At 36.2% G+C, this 16,890-nt stretch overlaps 1 protein-coding gene across 1 annotated transcript; it reads left to right on the top strand.

Annotated features, from left to right (window-relative positions):
- Positions 1 to 5,676: 5,676 nt before the first annotated feature.
- On the top strand, positions 5,677 to 14,415 carry LOC126695012 (3-deoxy-manno-octulosonate cytidylyltransferase, mitochondrial). Its single transcript, XM_050391606.1, has 8 exons — positions 5,677 to 6,058; positions 9,109 to 9,154; positions 10,002 to 10,088; positions 10,170 to 10,294; positions 11,663 to 11,802; positions 12,681 to 12,732; positions 12,859 to 12,969; positions 13,921 to 14,415. The coding sequence occupies exons 1-8, from the start codon at positions 5,810 to 5,812 to the stop codon at positions 14,011 to 14,013; spliced, it is 903 nt and encodes a 300-aa protein (XP_050247563.1). The 5' UTR covers positions 5,677 to 5,809; the 3' UTR covers positions 14,014 to 14,415.
- Positions 14,416 to 16,890: the final 2,475 nt, after the last annotated feature.

Raw genomic sequence — 16,890 nt, 5'->3', positions numbered from 1 at the left:
TCTACCGACACTATCAGGCATAATAATAATAACTCATAATAAGCTAAACTTAGGAAACTAACCGAGATAACGGTTGAACGTTCTGTAATAAGCGTGAGAGTACTGTCTGAGAACGACGAATTCTAAATAATTCATCCGAGGGAGTGACCGAGCATTGCATGACTTCGATTATGCTTTTGGAAACACGTTACTCCATTCCATACTGGTCCCTTTAGTGTTGAGGATCTGAGGGCAAACTAGAGAATCCATGTAACGCAGTTTTTCCCTTTAAGTAGTTGGTTTCCCCAGAGGCTTGGGTCCGAAGACCATACAAGGCCTTGGTTCTGCCCAAAACTTGTATTGTCTTTTTAAGTAGTTGGTTTCCCCAGAGGCTTGGGTTCGAGGACCATACAAGGCCTTGGTTCTGTCCAAAACTTGTATTGTCTTTTTAAGTAGTTGGTTTCCCCAGAGGCTTGGGTCCGAGGACCATACAAGGCCTTGGTTCTGTCCAAAACTTGTATTCTCTTTTTAAGTAGTTGGTTTCCCCAGAGGCTTGGGTCCGAGGACCATACAAGGCCCTGGTTCTGTCAAAAACTTGTATTCTCTTTTTAAGTAGTTGGTTTCCCCAGAGGCTTGGGCCCGAGGACCATACAAGGCCTTGGTTCTGTCCAAAACTTGTATTCTCTTGTTAAGTAGTTGGTTTCCCCAGAGGCTTGGGTTCGAGGACCATACAAGGCCTTGGTTCTGTCCAAAACTTGTATTGTCTTTTTAAGTAGTTGGTTTCCCCAGAGGCTTGGGTCCGAGGACCATACAAGGCCTTGGTTCTGTCCAAAACTTGTATTCCCTTTTTAAGTAGTTGGTTTCCCCAGAGGCTTGGGTCCGAGGACCATACAAGACCCTGGTTCTGTCAAAAACTTGTATTCTCTTTTTAAGTAGTTGGTTTCCCCAGAGGCTTGGGCCCGAGGACCATACAAGGCCTTGGTTCTGTCCAAAACTTGTATTCTCTTGTTAAGTAGTTGGTTTCCCTAGAGGCTTGGGTTCGAGGACCATACAAGGCCTTGGTTCTGTCCAAAACTTGTATTCTCTTTTTAAGTAGTTGGTTTCCCCAGAGGCTTGGGTCCGAGGACCATACAAGGCCTTGGTTCTGTCCAAAACTTGCATTCTCTTTTTAAGTAGTTGGTTTCCCCAGAGGCTTGGGTCCGAGGACCATACAAGGCCTTGGTTCTGTCCAAAACTTGTATTCTCTTTTTAAGTAGTTGGTTTCCCCAGAGGCTTGGGTCCGAGGACCATACAAGGCCTTGGTTCTGTCCAAAACTTGTATTCTCTTTTTAAGTAGTTGGTTTCCCCAGAGGCTTGGGTCCGAGGACCATACAAGGCCCTGGTTCTGTCAAAAACTTGTATTCTCTTTTTAAGTAGTTGGTTTCCCCAGAGGCTTGGGCCCGAGGACCATACAAGGCCTTGGTTCTGTCCAAAACTTGTATTCTCTTGTTAAGTAGTTGGTTTCCCTAGAGGCTTGGGTTCGAGGACCATACAAGGCCTTGGTTCTGTCCAAAACTTGTATTCTCTTTTTAAGTAGTTGGTTTCCCCAGAGGCTTGGGTCCGAGGACCATACAAGGCCTTGGTTCTGTCCAAAACTTGTATTCTCTTTTTAAGTAGTTGGTTTCCCCAGAGGCTTGGGTCCGAGGACCATACAAGGCCTTGGTTCTGTCCAAAACTTGTATTCTCTTTTTAAGTAGTTGGTTTCCCCAGAGGCTTGGGTCCGAGGACTATACAAGGCCTTGGTTCTGTCCAAAACTTGTATTCTCTTTTTAAGTAGTTGGTTTCCCCAGAGGCTTGGGTCCGAGGACCATACAAGGCCTTGGTTCTGTCCAAAACTTGTATTCTCTTTTTAAGTAGTTGGTTTCCCCAGAGGCTTGGGCCCGAGGACCATACAAGGCCTTGGTTCTGTCCAAAACTTGTATTCTCTTGTTAAGTAGTTGGTTTCCCCAGAGGCTTGGGTCCGAGGACCATACAAGGCCTTGGTTCTGTCCAAAACTTGTATTCTCTTTTTAAGTAGTTGGTTTCCCCAGAGGCTTGAGTCCGAGGACCATACAAGGCCTTGGTTCTGTCCAAAACTTGTATTCTCTTTTTAAGTAGTTGGTTTCCCCAGAGGCTTGGGTCCGAGGACCATACAAGGCCTTGGTTCTGTCCAAAACTTGTATTCTCTTTTTAAGTAGTTGGTTTCCCCAGAGGCTTGGGCCTGAGGACCATACAAGGCCTTGGTTCTGTCCAAAACTTGTATTCTCTTTTTAAGTAGTTAGTTTCCCCAGAGGCTTGGGTCCGAGGACCATACAAGGCCTTGGTTCTGTCCAAAACTTGTATTCTTCTTTATTTATTTATCTTCCGAAGGTTTAGCTCTTCGAACAAGGTGGGGGAAGCTAGTCTGATGTTTGAAGCCCCTAGACTTGCCTATGCCATCGACACTGTGAGACGTAGGCCCTAATGGGAACTTATGTTGGAATAGCAATAATGTGTCGCCGGTCATAAAGGCACCCTCATAGACCCTTGTTCGACAGAAGCTCAACTTCACCATCGCTCGAGCTAACACGCAAGCCTTCCCCACAGACGGCGCCAATTGTAAGGACACGTTTTGCGACAAACCGCAGTAGAGTTGGGTTCGCACATGAATGGGCCCAGACAATATCATTTGTAGGGAGTGGATTCGAAAGGCTAGGCCTTAGTTACCCGGTGGTGGTTTTGGTGGTATTCACATGTGATTTAAGCGTTTTCACCCTTGGGGCCTTCCTTCTGGAGGTAGACTGGGGCCTTTCTTTTCCTGGCCAATCCTCCCCCCCCCCCCCTTTTCTTAGATTACTTAATTTTTCTTTTATACTAGTCTGCATTCACTTTCCTTCGTCCACGTGTAGGGTCGACATTTCCAAGACTGATACTTGTTCTGTCAATCCCAACCCAAAGTTGTTGGGAGTGGTTAATAAAGTTAAGGGATAAGGCTCTGTTAGGCGCAGAGATACGCATGGGGAAGATGGTAAAAGCAGCCTTTTCTTGATATTTTAGATTTCCCTTCAAGCATGTCCCCTTACCGTTTTGCCCCTCTTCTTGGTGGATCTTTGGGTCAGCCGAGGACTGCACTGTCCTCGGCTGCTTCTCCGGGCCAATTGGGCCTTATTATTCTTGAGCTCGGGCCATGTCCTTTTTCGGCTTAGGCCTTTGTACTCCCTATCAACAAGTGGGCCTGGTCCATCAATTACTGGACCCCACACAAGTGTTTAGAGTACAAAACACAGATCAACCACCACCAAATACAAGCACAGACCAGTCACTGTCAACCCACAAATCCGAGCATTAATCCAACAATTCAGCATAAATCCAACCAAATCCACCCCCAACAACCACCTAAAATCCAGATTAAAAAAATGAAAACCCCAGAACCCACGACCTGTTTGGCTTGCTGATCAGGGTTCTTTACAAGAAAATCCAAAAACCTGTGACCCTAAAAGTCGGATTGAAACCTTACCGTGAACGGTGGAGGAGGATGAGGAGGAGAAGCAGCAGACAAAGAAGGGGCCGAGTGCGAGTGGTGGTGGTGGTGAGAAACCTTGCCGTGAGCGTAGTCGCTGAGGGTGGCGTCGGTGTTCTTAAGATACGTGGCATAAGAAGAGTGCACGGCGGGGAAGGCGTTGCATGCAGACACTGCCTCTTTCATGTAGAGCTTTTGATCTTTGCATCAAGACACGGCTTCTTCATTCTTGATCTATAATTAGTAGGCACTGTTTTGAAAGTATATTTCATACTAACATCTCGAGTCTAAAAGACTCGATTTAGGGCCTATAAATCGAGTCTCAAAACTCGGTTTTTATGTTCTGATCTGATTTGAGCTAGCGCTTTTCCACATGGCGTCCACCTGGAAATCAAGTCTTAAAGACTCGATTTATATCTATAAAAAAAGATTTCAAGTGTTTGGAGTACAAAACACAGATCAGCCACCACCAACCACCACTAAATACAAGCACAGACCAGCCACTATCAACCCACAAATTTGAGCATTAATCCAACAATTCAGCACAAATCCACCCCCAACAACCACCTAAACCCCCAAAACTCATGACCCGTTTGGCTTGTTGATCGGGGTTCTTTGCAAGAAAATCCAAAAACCCATGACCCTAAAAGTCGAATTGGAACCTCATCGTGAGCGGTGGAGGAGGATGAGGAGGAGAAGCAATAGACAAAGAAGGGGCCGAGTGCGAGTGGTGGTGGTGGTGAGAAACCTCGTCGTGAGCGTAGTTGCTGAGGGTAGCGCCGGTGTTCTTGAGATACGTGGCGTAAGAAGAGTGCAGGGCGGCGAAGGTGTTGCGCACAGACATTGCCTCTTTCATGTAGAGTTTTCGATTTTGCATCAAGACACATGTGTAAAGGAGGTTGAAGATGTAGGCTTACAACATTTTACTTGTTTTGTAAAGGGTCGGCTTATAAATCGAGTCTTAGACACTCAATTTCTAGGTGGACGCCACGTGGAAAAAATGCCAAATCAGACGTGATTAGAACACTGAAACCGAGTCTTTGAGACTCGATTTATAAGTCCTAAATTGAGTCTTTCAAACTCGAGATATTCGTAAAAAAATATAGTTTTGTAACAGTGCCCACTAATTATATTGTTTGGCAAATAGGGTTAATTCCCAATTTTGGCCAGTGTAACTAACTGAACCTCTTAGCCTTATACTAAACTACATACAGTTTACATATCTAATAATAAGCTACATGTCATTTATGGAAAGTTCTACAATTCTACAACTGATGCAGCTTTTCTGGATTTCTTTTCAACTAGTGCAGCATGTGTCTTGACATAGTGGATCTAGGTTGCGATGGATTTGGGTTGCTGGGTTTGCTTTGGGTTGTGATGAATTTTAGTTTTATGATAAATTTTATATTTGGGTGGTGAGAAAAAAGAAAATAGAGTAGATATATGGTTTTAATTTTTGATGTTGCATTTGACTTGGTATCTCATAGCTTCAATCATAAATATTCGATTGCTACCCATGAACAAATTTCTAACCACAAGTGCAAAGCAACGTTAATTCTTTGTTGAGTAATCCCAATTCTTACATTCTTATTAAATAATAAAGGTTCCCATATTTCACAGTGATATGGTTTTTGCATTTTACAACATAAAACTAGGTCAATGATTTAATGATATGATACGACCATTTTTGACAAGAATATGTTGACGTGGCTTTTTATTTATTTATTATCCATATGTGTGCCAACTGTGTGAACTATTTACTACATAATTATTTTTCGTTAATAAAACTTATCGGTAGGGACTGAATTGATTGTAAGTTAAAATTAACAAGAATAAATTGACTGTTTGAAAAACTAGGACTAAGGTAATGTTTGGATACAATTTTTGCGCGTCTGTGTCTGTATTTTTTTTATTTATTTAAAGAAGCGTGTTTTAGCTTTTCTAATGGGTCCTGTATGCTATTCACGATTTCCACAAACTTCTTTTTTAAACAAAACTTTCATTAAAAATAAATTTCATGACATTATCCACACATTTAAAAATTATTTTACTACAATATTTTTAATTTTCAACGAAATAAGTGATATTCAAACTAAACCTGAATGGACTTTACAAATGACCAAAATGATGATTTCGCACCAAAAAAAAAAAAAATTATACAAATGTAACTTTACAAAGCTCACGACACGAAGTCTTCTTCCAACCTTACCTTAGAGACAGTTCATAAAATAAGAAAAGAAAAGAAAAGAAAAAGTTAGAGATTTAGAGTGAGCGATCCACAGTCAAAGACACAGAGAGAGATCCATAAACAACATGGTTGCCCCGTCAGTTTGTTCATCATCTTCTTCTTCTTCAGATGGGTCTTCGAGCAACACCAAGGCTTGGATAGTGCATGGCATTGTCGCCGGAGTGGCAATCGCGGTGGCGGTAGGCGCTCGCGCCTATCTGGGTCGATTTGGGAAGTTCCGGAGTCGGGTCGTCGGCATCATACCCGCCCGTTTCGCCTCATCCAGGTTCCACGGCAAGCCTCTCGTTCATATTCTCGGAAAGCCCATGATTCAGGTACCCAATTACTTCATTTCTCTATGTCTATCTTTAAATTTCATATCTTTAATGCAAGATCTGATTTGGGTTTCTATAGTTTTACTTAGTCAATAAAGGTGTGACATCGAACTTCTTTAGAATTTGAGAATTTTGAATTTATAAACCAATTTTTTTTTTAAGCGCAACTAGTGGTAGCTGGCGGGTAACAATTTATGAAAAAGAATCATGTTTCTGTGCTTTGCTTTGTAGGTAACAATTTATAGGGTTGTCTTGGGAATAGAAAAGGTGGTTTGATAAGTTATTTGATGGCTATTTGGTCGAAGAAAGGATGTGGGGTTTTAGGATTTTGATAGGTGAAGGAAAATACATGATTTAGGGTTGTGTGGAAGAAGGAAAAGAGAGGACTTTATAGCGTTTAGGGGAGTACCACGAGAGAGAGAGAGAGAGAGAGAGAGAGAGAAAACACAAGGCAAATATGACTCAATGCTCAAAACACTCAATATTTTTATTAATCAATTCCTTCTAATCTTCTAGTACATTGAGCACAAATATATATAAAGACAATTTCTTATACTAGTAGTATTAGGACTCATAGTTTGTCTGGTAAACTAAGAAATAAGTATAAACATGAACTGAAGTAAAATAAAATCTAAGATACTTAGGATCTATTAGAAAATTCTAGACTTTGCTAGTCTACCAAAATTCTTAATTTGCAGGGATTGCAGATATTACAATTTCACCTTTAAATACAAAATTGACCATAAATTTTTAAATAAAAACTCAAATTAAAAATTATTTTAGCTTTAGGACATGTATAGGTATCTAATTAGATCTTTAAAACCACAAGACCTTTTGCTTTATTTTTGCTTTAATTGGATTTCACACTTGGGCCCCATAAAAAAAAAATCTTGAATAGGCAAATTTGCCATGTAGTAACAAATCAATCTTTCATATATGCATCATTCTCCCCCATTTGGAAAATAAATAAATAAACAAATTCAGCCTTAAATTTTGAGAATATTGAGAGACCTCTTGATCAATTGAAATACTTGTTAATTCATACCTTGTTTGTTTGGTCTTACGCATAGGGTTTTACACATTGTAATTCCATTTTTGAGTTCCAAGAGTCTCTTCCATTTCCGGTATTATTTTTTGTAATTTTTTAAGATACTTTGTGTTCCTCATCATGAACAATAAGTTATATTCAATTTCAAAAAAAATATTATTACTTATCAAAAAAATGTTTTGTAGTGCTGAAGAATCATAACTGTTGAACTTGAAACTTGCACACATTCTTAAAGATAATTAGAAAAAGACTCTTTCTTTCCCACCGTATTGTTAAATTCCTTTGGAATAATAAAATCAATGCTTGGAAGGTTTTTCATCTTTTAAAATCCTTCTTGAATTGATCCATAATAAGTAACATCAAATCTTCCTTGGTATTGACTTTTCCATGAGCAACCTTATTCTCATCTTGCTCTTTTGTGATCTCCATTGCCCTTGTAATGTATTCCCCTGGTTGTTCTTGAAGTTGGACTTGCTGCGGTGAATCTTAAGGCTGAGTTTCTCTCTTTACTGCCATGCCTTGCGGCATTGAACCTATATGCAATTAAAGCTTATGTGGCAGCAAATTGGCAGGGCCGTATACATTAGATTTTGAAAGAGTAACTGGTGCAATGTTTGCCAACAGAAATAGGGATAAACTAGGGTCTAACTTAGAATATCTAAATTCTTGATCAGCTGTTGTTCTAGCAGGATATTTTTCCAAATTAGCTACTAGCAGCTTATCCAAAGTTTATTGCATAGTAAGAAAATCTTCTTGCTTTGCTTCTATGAAACACACTCTTTCATTCAATTGGTAAAAATTTTGCTTGGACAAAATCTTGAGTGAAAGCTGAAACCTTAAATTTAGTTCCGCATTGTTGACCACCATCTTAAATGAGAAATTTCATTAAGATGTTGGCAAAGAGAATTTCAACAAAGGACTTGTTGTAGAATTTTGTCTCTGATATCAAATTGACGTAGAAACAATTGGGGGAATTTGTCTAAATTTATTTGTGGTGGTTAGGAGAATTTGTAGATTTAGGGTTTTGAATTGTTGGAAGTGTTATGGGCCTGTGTCAGGAGTTAAAAGGTGGGTTGATAAATTATTTGATTGCTATTTGGTCGAAGAATGTATGTGGGCTGTAGGGTTTTTTGATAGGTAAAAGAAAGAGCTTGATTTGGGGTTACATGGAAGAAGGAAAATAGATTTTATGGTGTTTTGGGGCTATATGAATAGTACTTGTTATTTGGATCATGAGAAAGAGAAGACAGAGAAGAGAAGAGAAAGGGAGAAAAAGAAGGCACTACAGCCAACATGCCTCAATGCTTAAAAAGTCAATATAAATAATCATCTTCATCTAGCCTTTTGAGTTCATGAACACATATATATTTAAAACCCCTGTTTTGTTACTCTAGTAGTATTAGGACTCCTAATGAGACTATTAAACAAAATACCTAATAAAAGACTAAGTTGGGCTCAAAGAAAATGAAATTTAAGATATTTTAGATTCACTAGAAAATTCTAGACTCAACTAAACCACCAAAATACCCTTAAATCATAGGGTTTGCAGAAATTAAAATATTAGTTTGAATACAGATGACCATAGCTTTTTAAATAAAAGCCCAAAGTAAAAACCTTTTTAACCCTAGGACATAAAATTGGATCCTTAAAACCAAATGACTATCACTTCAATTGAACTTTACACATGGGCCCCATAAAAAAATCCTGAATAGACAAATAAATCTTTAATGGCTGCATCTCTGAACTCTCATTGAGTTCTGATCGGAAGCTTCAGAACAGGTTCTATTTACATATGCAAACTTTTGCACTTGCAGCACTCTGCCTTACACATTTCTAAGAAATACATAGAATTTGAAAGGATTTGCTTTCCCATGTTTAAGTATAGGAATTGGTCTTCTTTTCTTTGAAAGTTTTTTTTGTAAATTTTTCCTTTGTCTAAATTTTCAATGGATTATGTCATCTTTAATGGACTGAGGATATCTTATGTATTGGCTTTCTACAGAGAACATGGGAAAGGGCAAAACTGGCGGCTACTTTAGACCATATTGGTATGTCTAATCACTGGAGTTTCCCATAATTTGCTATGCTGTTATGGCTAAGATTCTTGGCTTTTTGTGATGTTTTCATAAAGAACATCCCTGAGGAGGGTGACTCTGGACCACTTGCTGTAGTCTTAAACTAAAATTCCACTTTGCATTTGTCCTTTTTACATATATTCTGAGGCATCTTAATGTGATGCACAGAGGTGTGTGCCTAATGGCTCTAAATTTGGCGATGTTCCTAGAAGGTTAATCTTTCTTTAAGAGTTAAACTTGTTCTTGCATATCTCATGTCATAGAACTGGTATTGAACTTTGCCTTGCTGTGGATCACTTATAGTTTTCTTATTTCCTTTTATTTGAATTAAAATATTCCTGTAACTAGGGATCTGAAGAGGATTAACAAAGGATAAACTATGAGATGCACCATTTCCTCTCTCTAGCAATTTCTTAGGTGAGAAGTTGCTCAATGTTGCTATTGAACGGTTCATGTTACCTTTCTTTTTGGATTGTGGCTTTTGACAAAGTTGTGAGCATCAAATCTGGGGTAGTATTGGCGGTAGACAAGTATGTCTAAGTCTTTTTTTTTTTTTTTTTTTTTGGGGGGGGGGGGGTGGTGGGGGGGTGGGTTTGGGGGGGAATATGTATAGATACCATGTTAGAATGAAACAGAATTGGCTTTGGTCATACAAAGAACATTACCTAAATATATATATATATATATATATATCTATATGGAACATCATCTTGAGAGAAAACGTTTGCAGCATAAGTTTTCTTTTTTACTTTTACTCTCTCTCTCTCTCTCTGTTGATTGCTTGGTGATCGAATGTCTCTTTCATGTCTTCTTGGTATAGTTGTGGCCACGGATGATGACAAGATTGCAGAATGCTGTCGAGGATTTGGTGCCCATGTCATAATGACATCAGAATCTTGCCGAAATGGTAGTCAGCTTGGTTTTGAATTTCTTGCAAATTTTATATTATAATAGTTCTAATAGATCATATTGTCGGATAAATTTACAGGTACTGAGCGATGCAATGAAGCTCTTCAGAAGCTTGAAAAGAAATATGATATTGTTGTCAATATTCAGGGTGATGAGCCTCTTATTGAACCCGAGATCATAGATGGGGTTGTTAAAGCCCTGCAGGTAAATTTGTATTCCTTGAACAACTTTTGGCTCATATAGTGTATGTTTGTATTCAGCTTATTCACGTTGCGTTTTTCTCCTTCACGTTTTCTCTTTTTTTTTTTTTTTTACCTGAAGTTGGTTTCACGTGGGGGACAAACCTGTCAGTGGGTCCTGTGCACAGTGCACGGGACCCACTAGCACTTGGACGGCCACATATTGATCTGAAATGGCACTGTTTGTGGGTCCCGTGTACTGTTCATGGGACCCACAAACATCTTTTTTTACCCAAATTTTAATTAAAAATGGGTTCCACGGTACTATTCACACATTTAAAAATTATTTTGCTACAGTGTTTTCAGTTTTCAATTTTCAGTTTTCAGTTTCAGCAAAAATAAGTTGTATCCAAACAGACCCATATTGTTACTGCCACCTCATGGAACAGAGAATTCATGTCAGCCTTCATTGAGTTCAATTCATATATTGTATATCAAAATTTGTGTTACATATGTTGCGGTTGCGCTAAGTGGATACCCTTTTTTTTTGCCAAATGGATGTCTGTCATTTTACCCCTCTATGTTTAACACTTCAGATTGTCATATATAACGTGCTTCTCTCATGTGGCTTACTATAAATATATTAAAATTATTAAGATAGTTTATTTTATGTGAAACTCTATTACTAAATTTTCAAAAATGTTAAAATACAAGTAAAATTTTGTTTCCAAAAGTTTCAAAATTTTTTAAATAACTTCCATATTGTTTTAAATTAGTTTCACTTCCTGCTTATGCTATGTGATTTAACATAAATGTTATAGGTTGTGAAAATGGTTTTGCCATGTGACTCTCTAATTTTTAAGATAGTTTGCCTTAAGTGAAACTCTATCATAAAAGTTTCAAGAAGTTTAAAATACTATTTCAATTAAAATTTACTACCAAAAATTATAAGAAATTTAAAACAAATTTCATTATTTATTCTAAATTTTTTTACCATAATTTTTTTTTTCAAATAAAAACTTAATTTTATTCTTACACAATGTACTTCTTTCATGCAATCCCAAATTGATCCTCAGAAAGAAATCTACTTTCATCAAGGGTCAGAACACCCGTGACTTGAGATAACTTTGTTCTTTTATTTTTATTATTGGTTTACTATTATTAGTGAGTAAACTATATTAAATTTACATATAATTTTACTTAATCCATGCATTGTACGGATATACCTTTAGTTTGTACTAAAAGTTAATTTGAAAATCACGTCCATAATAGATGATGCCCTGTTACATTTTGTGTCTATTAAGTCATGTTGAAATAAAGTTGTTGTTTTCGGGTATCTCTCATTGTTAAGTTTATTTCTCTGAGTCATGTGGGAATTGTTTGTGTGCTACAGGCAGCACCAGATGCGGTGTTTAGCACTGCAGTTACATCTTTAAAACCTGAAGATGCGTTTGATCCAAATCGAGTGAAATGTGTGGTGGATAATAGAGGTTATGCCATTTATTTTTCAAGGGGGCTGATTCCGTTTAACAAGTGAGTTTATGGGTTTTGTATGACTGGGATTTTTCTTTACCCTCTCTCTTTTCATGTTGATTTTGCATGGTTATTTTTTTTTATAAAATTTTGCTTCCCGGAAATAATATTGAGTAGGAAAATTTGAGAACTTTGCATATGAGTGTGCCTGTGGTGGGTTTAGGGTTGGGAGATGGGGATTTTGAGTTTAGAACCTTTTTAGAAGGGTTAGGGTTCAAAAGAGTAAAGATTTGATTTATGGTTGAAAAGAGAAGGGAAAGAAATATAATAGAATTTTTTTGGTTATATCTGTGAACAGTACATAGTATCTGTGAAAAATACGAGGAAGAAATAAAAGAAGAAAAGAAAGAAGAGAAAGAAGAGAACAAAAAGAACAATAAGGCCAACGTGCCTCAATACTCAAAACCCTCAATATTTTATAGATCATCTCTAACTTGTTTGAGTACAGTAAGACACTTATATAGACCCTACTCTTAACTTCTTCTACTACAGTAGGACCTCTACTTTAACTAGTAAAGTAAAGCCTACACATAAAGACCCATAAACTAAGACTGACTTATTAATTAAAAATATAAAATAAACCCCAAGACCCATAACTATGGCCCATACTGAACTATTGTAGAATTACTATAATAACTTTGACGGTAGAATAACTAAATAAAACAGAAAACCCTAGTAACTAGTTAATTACAATGGACACTTATTCTTGGGTTTTGCCTTAAGCAGACTTTCAAAGAGGATTTATCAAAATAAATAAGAGGATTTTGCTTCTCCAACCATGCAATCAGTGCACCATCATATATTATAAGTGATTGCAATATTACACCTATTGAGTGCTCAGTAAGACTTGATGAATGTGTACTCCTTACCTGGTACAGGTCAGGAGACGTTAATCCACAATTTCCATACTTGCTTCATCTTGGAATTCAGGTATCAAATTGGCTTCTTTTTTCCTTTTATTAGAGCTATCGGTGGCATCAACGTTTGAAATTTCTATTGCCTACACTATTTTTCACTTTGTGGGTTCACAGTTCTTTGTTTTCTATGTCTGGCCAGAGCTATGATTCAAAGTTTTTGAAGATATATCCAGAGCTTCAACCTACGCCACTGCAACTAGAAGAGGATCTGGAACAGCTTAAAGTCCTTGAGAATGGGTATAAAATGAAGGTATTAAAATTTGACCATTCTTTTTTCTTTTGACTAGCTTGTTCATTTCCCACTCATTGCTTCCTTGAAGATTTTTTTTGGTGTTGGGAATCATTTAGGAAATGAAGTCATTTTATTCTCTTTTAATTGCAATTATTTGAAGCAAAGAACTTACAGGAGAGTTGTCAACCTTGTTTTCCTTTCCTTCACTACCAAATTGGCTTTATTTCTCCATACTGTATTTTAAATGTGAGATTTTGTTAATTTGGTGCAGAAATTTATAAATGGAAATGTCATCTTCCAGTAGTTTCAAAAGGATCAAATTAATATAGCATTATATTTTGGGTCAAGTGTCCATAAACTTTCTTTCTTTGGTATAAATGCAAAATTGCTGATTGGAGATATAGGAGCTTTAACTAGCAAGAGCATCTATTACTAAATGTTCTTGGCTTCATTAGATAGAGGTTTTATGGCTACAAAAGTGAACATACGGGGTTTCTGGACAGCTTATGGAAATGAAGCAGTCACCACAATTGAAACAATGCTATGAAGTGATATGATTATTTTTCTTTTCTCTGTGCAGGTCTCTTCACTCCACCCCCCACCCCACTTCCCCCTCTTCTGGGATAAATCAAAAGTTCATTCCAAATAGAAAGTACAAAACTAAAACAGCCAATACTGAAACATGAGGCTGGAAACAACCCTAATTAGAAACCAAATGCCAGCAATTAGGCTCATTTTTAGAATAAAATCTATACTACAGTGGACTGACCTAATCTTAATAGAAGATATGCCTGCCAATAATGAACTTGCTTTCTCTTTACTTTTTGCTCTTCTATGTAATCTTTTCTTTTTCATTAATTGTTTAATTTTCCAAATATTTTGGTATGGGGAATGGGTGCATATGAGGTTGATGCAATTTTCTTGCTGAAATATGGAGTTTTCTAAATTTACACAATGCTATTTTTGCAGGTGATAAAGGTAGACCATGAGGCTCATGGTGTTGACGCTCCAGAAGATGTAGAAAAGATAGAATCTTACATGCGTGAGAGGAACTTGTCTTAGATATATCCGACAATGACAAGGATTCCAGTTCATATGTGCTCACAATTACCATTATCATTGTGATTCATTTCAAATAGTATTCATTGGCATTCTTCAGTGTACGAAATGCTTGGTCCAAAGGGGAGAAAATCATGTTAAATAGGATATAGATTTATTTATGAGCCACTTTCCTTCATATTGTAGAGCTATGTGATTCAGTCATAGATTGCAGATCTTGTTTCACCCATGACAGATAGGTTAAATTTTAGAGTTAAATGTCAATGAGAATTTTTTTTTTTTTTTGGGACTTTCCTTGTGATTGAGTTTTGTGAATTGGTATATTGATTAAGGGATTGTTAAATATTTGTAATGAATAATTGTGATAAACTTGGCATGCAAGCAAATCCAATGCTCCTTAGAAAATATGGTCACTTCAGATGGGTATGAATTGCAACTATTTGATGATTTGATTAGATGACTTGTCTTTACAAGCATGTGCTCAGAGATTCTCTTTCTCAATCCTAACTAATTTGTCTATTAATTAAATGTTAAAAGTAAGGATAAGGGAAATTAGGTCGCCCATGTACTACCTTCCCCTCTTGCCATGTTGTGGCCCTTGTGGGGAATCATCGCTACAATTTTTCTGAAAAAAAAATTCTTAGGTATGACACCTACACCTCAATTAAATTTATGTATATTTATAAATTAAATTATAAAATGTATAAAGTTATTTGTATTCATTTAAATATGGTCACAAATTTTTTTCATATGATGAGTCGTATGTAAAGATAATTTAATTGGATAGAATGAACACGTAGTTATCCTAACAATTATTTGGAACAACAAAGGGAAAGCAAATAATGCCTTTTTACTTTTTAGTCATTACACTTTATAACTTATTGTAATTTAAATAAAAATGTTTAGCTTTTGCATACTGTTTTTTTATGTACTTTTTTTAAGTATCTAAATAATTGTTCATTACAAATAGCAAATAATTTTGTTAATATCGACTCAATATGTCAAATTTAATATATATATATATATATATATATATTTGTAGTACACATATTGGGTTACAATGTATCGAATTTACTTTAATAAAAAAAATATCTAATTTGTTTCCTAAATTGCTTCTTTGCTTTTTTATTATTTATTTTTTGTCCTGGTTAGATATATATTAATAACCTACACCACCCCAACCCCCATCTTGAACCGGAGACCCCACTCTTCCCTAGGTAGTACCTAGGGAGGTGCCATAATACTAAAGGATGTCTTACCTTTTTAAAACATACTTTATCTATTTTACTTTTACTATCTTACTTTACAACTAACTTAACATCTTATTTTCTATTTTTACATACAACTTATTAAAATAATATAAACTATACTAACAAATAATATAAACAAATCAATTCTCTCTCTTCTATCTCATCTCTCTCTTTCCTCTTTTCCTCTCTTCCTCTATCATTCCATTAAAATGTGTTTTTATTTTTACAACTCATGAACAATAGGATTGTATTGTATATATACAACCTTACTGTTTACAAGTGGCAAAAAAATTTTTAAGTACCCATACTCGGGCAAAGCCCTCTTTTAGTTTCTTGGTTGCTAAAATAGCAACGAATTCTTTTACACCCTCCAATATTAATGCTCTAATAATTATATATATATATATATATATATTTAATATCCCCAAGAACAAAATCCTATCTCCACCACTGTATGGGTTATGTTCAAAATGTAATGGTGTCGAAAATAATGCTACTTGACACCTCCTAACATTGTCATTAAATACTTTCAACACTACAAGTGAACAATTTACATTTATTGAAAGTTAGACAATTAATAGGATTGAGATTTGGTACAATAATTAGGGCTATTGCACCATGCAATACCTTCTCAACGGTTCAGACCAAAAGTTAAAATGTTAACTTTTGATATCAACTATTGAATAAGTTAAAAAAGTAAAAAAGTTAAGAGTTAAAAAATAAGTTAATAATTTTGAAAAAGTGACATTCATTTGGGAGGAATTGCATGATGCAATAACTCCCTAGCTATTGTACCAGATTCTAGTCCGACTAATCATAGTGTTACTACTAATGAACATCTTACACAATTACACCTTCTTTCCTAATTGTTTAAAGTTCAAACACTTCTCGCATCTTTTTATTTTTTGTAAGGTAAAGAATTCATCTGAGTTTGATTATTTGAGTTATGTTTGTGCTTTTTTTCCCCTAATTGATTATGGGAAGAGTGGGAGGCTGCGAATGACATCTTTGTTAAGAATAATTGAACAAGTACAAGAAGCCTAACCCGTAACCCCAACATGTTGTCAAGGCATTGCTACAACCGCTTGCCTAAGCCCAAGGCATCATTGCCTCCAAGAGTTATGATGGTGCTACCTAGGGCCATTTATGTTTCAAATTTTTGTTTCGACGTTAAATTTTCATTTTAGTTATTCATGTTCAATTTTTTTTTTTTTTTTTTTTAGCGACCATATTGTCTACTTTTATTGATTATGTGACATTTGATATTATATGGATAACATGTTTTTAATGAAATCCATTTATTTGACACTTAATAATCAAATTACTAATAAGAATAAATAAGATAATTACCATAAAAACAGAATCAAACATGATGAGTCAAAAACAAAAATGTCAAAAAGTAAAGAGTAACAAAAAAAAAAAAAAAACTTCAAATTTTAAGCGTGAAAATTATAATTTAATGAGAATAGCGTGTACTAAGACAAATTCAGAACATTGATTGAGAGGAGACAATTAAAAGGACTTGTCACTCGTCAAGCACCAAACGTAAGATGTATCAGTGAAATACGGCACCAAATGAAACCTTGCATCAATCTCGGGGGAATGAATACAAAAGACAAAGCCTCTCTCT

This window comes from Quercus robur, chromosome 8 (assembly GCF_932294415.1).
Source record: "Quercus robur chromosome 8, dhQueRobu3.1, whole genome shotgun sequence".
In the NCBI taxonomy this organism is placed as follows: Eukaryota; Viridiplantae; Streptophyta; class Magnoliopsida; order Fagales; family Fagaceae; genus Quercus; species Quercus robur.
This window is presented reverse-complemented; position numbering and strand designations above follow the sequence as displayed.